This window comes from Fulmarus glacialis, unplaced genomic scaffold (genome assembly GCF_000690835.1).
Source record: "Fulmarus glacialis isolate BGI_N327 unplaced genomic scaffold, ASM69083v1 scaffold14498, whole genome shotgun sequence".
In the NCBI taxonomy this organism is placed as follows: domain Eukaryota; kingdom Metazoa; phylum Chordata; class Aves; order Procellariiformes; family Procellariidae; genus Fulmarus; species Fulmarus glacialis.
In genome coordinates this window covers 1,203-7,735 of record NW_009227694.1, presented here as the reverse complement: position 1 = coordinate 7,735, position 6,533 = coordinate 1,203, and the positions used below count along the sequence as shown (strand labels likewise).

The following is a 6,533-nucleotide window of genomic DNA, read 5'->3' as shown; positions in this document are numbered from 1 at the left end:
AGGAATGAAATATTTGAAATACACCAATTTATTCTGCATCTGAAAACAAATCAAGTAATAAAGTTAAACCGCCTTAATTCGTTTGTCTTACTGATTATTAAATCACATTACAAAAAGGCAACCTCTAACTAGAAAAGATACTCCGATTCCCTGAATTGGATGCTCATGAAACCAGATGCAATATTATTTTACTATTTTCCACCTTATTCCTTCCCAGTTTTTGCTGTTTCACATTCCCGGAAAACACTTTAAACCGTAAGCGTGGGGAATCACCAGGAAAACAGATTCTGTGGAGGCATACTCAGTGCTAACGCTGGGCAGGTCCAACAATAGCCTTTGGAAAACAGAATTGGCCAACCAGATCCTCCGCCAAGCCCAGACAAGTCTGTCTTAAGAAGAAAAATATTAAAGGATGTACACAGATGCTAAGTATTATATTTTGATTTATCCCAAACAAATGGCACAGCAATCCTGGATCAATGAGTATCTTCAAGTTTACAGGACCGAGTAAAAGCATGCAGCTTTCATATCTGGTTTTCTACAGGAGGCAACAGCCACAGACACCTGAACGAAAGCAGCCTTTTTCTCCCCTCCGCGTTTGTTTCCATTTAAAATTCAGAGCATCTTATTATAATACATACCCTCAAGAACCCACAGCTGGATACCCTTAGTCTCAAGTGTAATTCTAGTACCTACAAACCTAGCATTGCACAAACGCATAGTACTTAGTATCTGGCTTGGTTCTGATCTCAAATTTCACCTTTTTGCTGCTGTAATACATTTTTATGTACTTCAACAATCACTTCACATCACTGATTTTATTTTTACACAACTCTCTCCACACCTCCATGGCTACCACTGACACGCTACACAGACACTTCTGCAACTATAGCAACTATAGCCACCATCAGCTGCGTTGTGGACTGTGAAGTTGCAGGTCCAACTCAAAGCGTTAGAAAATTACTGTTTAAAAACCACGAAACTGTAGTAACCTGGTGCTGTAAGATGCAGACAAAGTACAACATTGCCAAAGCACCTCTGCCATAACACAATATGGAAAAATCCTCTGTGGAGGAGATAAATACAGTTGAGCTGAATTCAAGCCTCCAACATATGCAGCTGACTTACTGAACAAGTGATTTTCACCTACGAATATCATAATGAAAATAATTAAAACCTTAAAGAACAGGAACTTCCCAGTAGAGGACTTGTGCTCCATTTCCACCACCTCATTTCTAGAAAAGTGACTGTATGAACTAAAAAGATCTAAGTTCAAGACTATACAGAGGCTACAATCTGAGAAACAGGCCACATTTTCTTAGCAGTCTGTAAGGAAAAAAAAGATTAAGAAATGGAAAATTATCATGAATCTTCCTGATAAATATATGTAATTTTTGTCCTTTTTACACAGTCCAAGAACTCTCCACTCTCTTCCTCCTGCAGTAGGAAGCATTATTTTTTTTTTGCAACAGAAAAAAGTCTTATCCAACTGTTTAATTCTGCCAGCATCTACATTTCTGTATATATCAAGTGTATTCTGCATAATAAGCAGCAATGGTTGTGGTTCCTGCAAAAAGGCTGACATCTCACTCAGTTCAAAGTGCATCTCTCATTGGCAAGAACAGAAATTTTAGAAAATGATTCAGGAGAAAACACCATCTCGTGCTCTAACACACTGTAGCCCACAGGCAACGGTACTCAGCATCAACACACAAACATCTTCACTTTTACAATCAAAAGCATTTCAGCTCTTTATGACTCTTCTTCCCTCGGCTTCCTTTCCTCAAATCTTTTCCTTTTGTGCACTTGTACCTTTCTGCCTCCCAGATTGAATAGCCTCCAGCAATTAAATTTTCCACCCCATTTGCTATAAATGACAAAGGATTGAACACCAACATTAAAATTATCGCTGATATACCTCAGCATGCACACCCCAGGGAAAGCAGAGACATCTCACAGGCATAGTTTGAATCTAACATTCAAACCGAAGATTATAAAATAGCAGCCTCCTTCTCTCATTCTTATTTTCCCTATTTGGAAGCTTTTATTCACATCCATAATGAATTCAGATTCTGTTGAGCTCCCCCCCCTTCTCTCCCCACAGCTGCACCACACCAGGTATCCAGTATTCTTTCCGAAAAGAAATGTCACAAATTGCAGGTATTGGGAACAAACAGCACGACTGCCATGATTTTTGAGGGTTTTTGTTATGGAAGCCAAATTAAAAAGACACACAGCCTGCTAAATTTAGGTTAGTTTATTTTGGCACTAAACAGAAAGCTCATTATAGGAGCAGAGAATTAAATTTTTAAAACAGAATTAAAATATTCTTTCCCAGAGAGAAAAATAATCCTCAAGTAAGATTCTTTTGCCCTGTTCAGAACCTAAGATGCTGTATGGCAGCACACAGGGCAAGACTCGGGCTAAGATCCCCTTGATACACATAGGCAATACTCAAAGAATAAATCCCTTTATTACAGGCGGGAAAGGGAAGAAGGAGGATATATTTTTACTACCCAAAGTAGTGTGAAATATCAGCTACTGCTCAAGGCTTAAGTTCAAACCTAATCACAAGAAACAGAGGGCAACTCGTGCCGTAACTAATATGAAGAGAGCAAGTACAGTACCTGACATTGAAGAGATGTGAAACAAGTAACACTTCTCCTCCGTCACACATATCTGGATTACAGCTATTTTCGCCTTTTTTCCTTTTGTATATGATGGTGGCCATTCCATATCAAATCCAAGAGCATCCCCACCTGATAAACTCTGCCTGAAAAGAAATGGATATTCTTCACATTCAGCTGTTCCTCTACCAATATTTAAAATACCAGGCTTAAGTCATCTTACATGAAGATGATTAAGGGAATCACAGCCAGTCCGTCTTTGCTTTCACATGTACAGGACACAGAAACCATTTTAAAATCGATTTGCTGGTCCCAAAAGCTACAAGAAACCCTTCAAACCTCAGCAGATCTTACTGCATGCAAACAGTAGCATAGCAAGCCCCAGGAAATAGCCAGATACAGGAGATGATGGAATAGTTTATATTCCTCGAAAGCTTGTTCTTCATCTGTCCCACTGCACTGAAACTTCCGTATAGAATTTTTTTCCCCAGTAACGTGAGCTGTGCTATGCAAAAAGAGGGAGCGAAATAATCTATTTGCATCATGAATTTACTACCTTCTCTTCAAACATACAGTCCCCAGTTATGAATTAACACATATGCTTGACTTCTTACAGCTCATACTTCCCCATGAAGTCACTGAAGTTTATGGAATTTTCCATACTGCGAAAGGCAAAGAACCTCCGTTAGAGCCTTCCTTTACTGCTTCTCCTTAAAGGGACTGCAAGGTTCAGCGATGGCATCTCCCATAAAAAGCCCAAATGGGAAACTATAACTGTGTAGCACGACGGAGGGGTATTTTTAAACCTCCACACACTGCAGACAAACCAGGGATCTCTCTCACAGGAATAATTGACCATCATGAGAAATAGGTTCAGTCTGTGCTTGCAACCAGTAAGACACATTTGCCAGGCGTAACAAGACAGCCAACACGACCAGATGTTTTCTCTGGCTGAACTGTTGACCGCTGGACACGTTGAATGCACAATCAGCCAAGAGAAGGAGACAGAGAGAAGAGCCAAGTCCTTTTCGAAAAGGAAAAAGCACTCAAATAAAAAAATAAACAGAACATAGTAAGAGCTATTACCTGATATCTTCCGAGAGAAGGGAGCAGTCGTTGGCTTCGTAGCTGTAAATGACAGAGCCGCTGAACTCCAGGAACGGCAGCCCGTCTTCCAAAACGCTTCGCTGAACAGTAGACTTCTGTCGAACAACATTTGGAAGAGGCTCGGTTATCGGCAACACCTAACCTTGCCACAGAGATGCATCAGCACTGCAACCTCTGCATGCAACTTCAATGCCGTATCCCAGCAAGGCCGGCACCGGTGGTTACTGAAACCCCGCAGCAGAGCTGCGCTCCACAGGCAGGGCCAGTATCACCATCAACTGAAAAAAGCGTTACACCCCGCCTCTATTAAAACATTCGGGGTCGTGACCCGAATTCTTCGCTTCACTCCGAGCACTCGGACTGAAATCATGCAGGCCGAGTTTTCACCTCCATTTAGTGTAGTTGGATTCTTCCCACCACAGAGATTCAGTAGCTTTCCAAGAACAAGGTTAGGGAAAACATCCATTTTTGACAGTGTCAAAATTCCCTCAACACTACTTTTAATGCTGTAGCACTTGCACAGCTCAAATTTGAGGAAAAAAAATTCTTCAAGATAGGCAATATTTTATTAAGTCATTTTTGAAGTCATTCAAATCTCATCAGGCTAAAATCCTCTGTCGCATCTCTGTTTTGGTACGGCTGTAAGCAACAGCTCAGTTTCCCCATTTCCTCGGTCCCACATTTCAGCCACCCCACTTCACCTAACCTGCCAAATAAAACGTGTGACGAACTTCGCAAAGGTCTAACTTAACTCCATGGATTTAGAACTACGTGCAATATTTAAAAGGACCGATATCCTCCATCAACTGATGCATACCAATTTACAGATCGAAGCTTTAAGCACACAAGGCAAGGTGAAATGCAACACTCCAGTTTGCCTTTTCTCCCCCCCTTTCAGAAGCATATTTACTGAAAGTTATTGACTGATAAGCTTCTTGAACAGCAAAACTTCCAATAACATTGACCTGCCTGAAAAACCTTCAGGTTGGTTAAAAATATGCAGGTAAGCTGCGATGCCAGTAATAGCAAATATGGTTAAGTATCACACAATAACACTTGAAGAACAAAATCTTGTCAATCAAAAAAGGCCACAATACACCAAACAGGCTTTACACAGTTTCAGAAACAGTAAGTTACCTGGAAGGGGGAGATTCCGAAACAAAGAAAGATACTGCTGATTTTATGCTTGCACAACAAAACATTTCCTCCAGTTAACTAAGGGTGAAAGTTTAATCAAAACCCTTCCTCGAAGAGCTTGTTGAGGCAGGGTGCCACAGTACAGAGGCCGTACCACAGCAAATGAGTATCATGTGGGTTTTAACTGAGATTTTTTAATATCCATGCTACTAGTTTTTTACTCCCACTAGGCAAACTGCTCAACTGTGTCTTCTGCTTTTCTCTCATTAATTTGTTTCCTAATTGTTAAAGCCGTTTCATTTGTTACAGGTGGAGTCCCTTGTAGTGGGAAATTTTATACTTAAAGTGCTCATATATGCAGAAAAAAGCTATCCGAGGACATAAACATTCTTGGAACACCAGAAATTAACATAATCTTGACGATCAGTTCCTCCGATACTTCTGAGCTGCAAAACCTTCTGAAACACTGAACATGTGCAAATGCAGAAAGCCCGAGAGCCTTACCAGGAGAAGCTCCCCTGTCAGGCTACAACTCAAAAGTCATTACGTTTTGACCTCTCAAGTTACATTTATGAAAAGTTCCAGGTCCTCGCTCGTGTACAGCCCACAAGACTGCAATGCATCAAAAGCTCCCTTATACTTGGGTGGTTTTGCCACTGAAATTCATGACTGTCAGGAAGAAATTCTACAGAGATAACAGCAACAGCCTTTGGACAATACATGATATTTTAATTAAAAAAAAAAGAGACCTTAACAAACTAATTCAACCAGTAATAATGCAAGAGTATCTAAAACGAATTACAGTTCATAGCAAAAAAACAGCTGTAAAGATTCGCAAATACCAGCGGCACAGTTCTAACTAAAAGCATGTGGTCCAATGTTGTTTTATTATGCAGCCTACCATCAGATGATGACGTACCTTTTTATCACCCAAAACTCTCTCTTGGTTTTGTGTAAGCATCCACTGCGGATATTTATTCTGCAGATTAGTATTTATCAAATCTATTTTATCCATTTTTTCCATATTTCTGTTACTTTTACATAAAAAAAAACAACAAAAGAAGAGAACAGTCAATAGTTTGTATGGAGACAAGCTGTTACTATCATCAGGCCAGAACAAGGTTACGCAAGATCACTACCTTGAACTTAAAAATGCTTTGTGCACAAGAATGGACATTTACAGAGCTGCCTGCATTAAATGGCAGAAGAACTTAAGACATTAAGTCATTGTTCACAGCTCTGTAAGAAAAACAATAAATAAAAACAAGAAGAGATCTTAAATTCCTTCTGGGAAATGAAGTTCAGTCTAGTTTTAAGGAGATCAGTGACTCAGAACAGAAGAATACACCTGCTGCCATCTCTGGTCAACACAGGCCTCATTAATTAGACAAATTGATCTGATGTTTTAGGTAACAGCATAGGAAGCAGCCACCTAGTTTAAAAACAGTCAGCTGCATTTGCTGACAAATGAAGTAAAAAAACAAAAATCCAATTCAAAACAAGCACTGTCAGGCTCACACAAATGTTGCCTCAAGGCCTGCACTCCCTGCACAGGACCTCAGGGCTGCGAGCCCTCAACCGAGATAAGAAAAACCACGCAGAATTTCTAGGGCAAACTACAGCCAAACAAGGCACATGCTGCTAAGCTCTCTAGCACAGACT

General features: G+C 40.2%; 1 protein-coding gene across 1 annotated transcript in view; it reads right to left on the bottom strand.

Annotated features, from left to right (window-relative positions):
• Positions 1 to 5,898, bottom strand: part of WRN (Werner syndrome, RecQ helicase-like) — a gene marked incomplete at its 5' end in the record, with an annotated part of 44,740 nt that extends 38,842 nt beyond the window's left edge. The window contains 3 exon segments of the mRNA XM_009583249.1: positions 2,628 to 2,773; positions 3,714 to 3,829; positions 5,791 to 5,898. Coding sequence (XP_009581544.1) covers positions 2,628 to 2,773; positions 3,714 to 3,829; positions 5,791 to 5,898 — 370 coding nt within the window.
• Between the last annotated feature and the right edge of the window lie 635 nt (positions 5,899 to 6,533).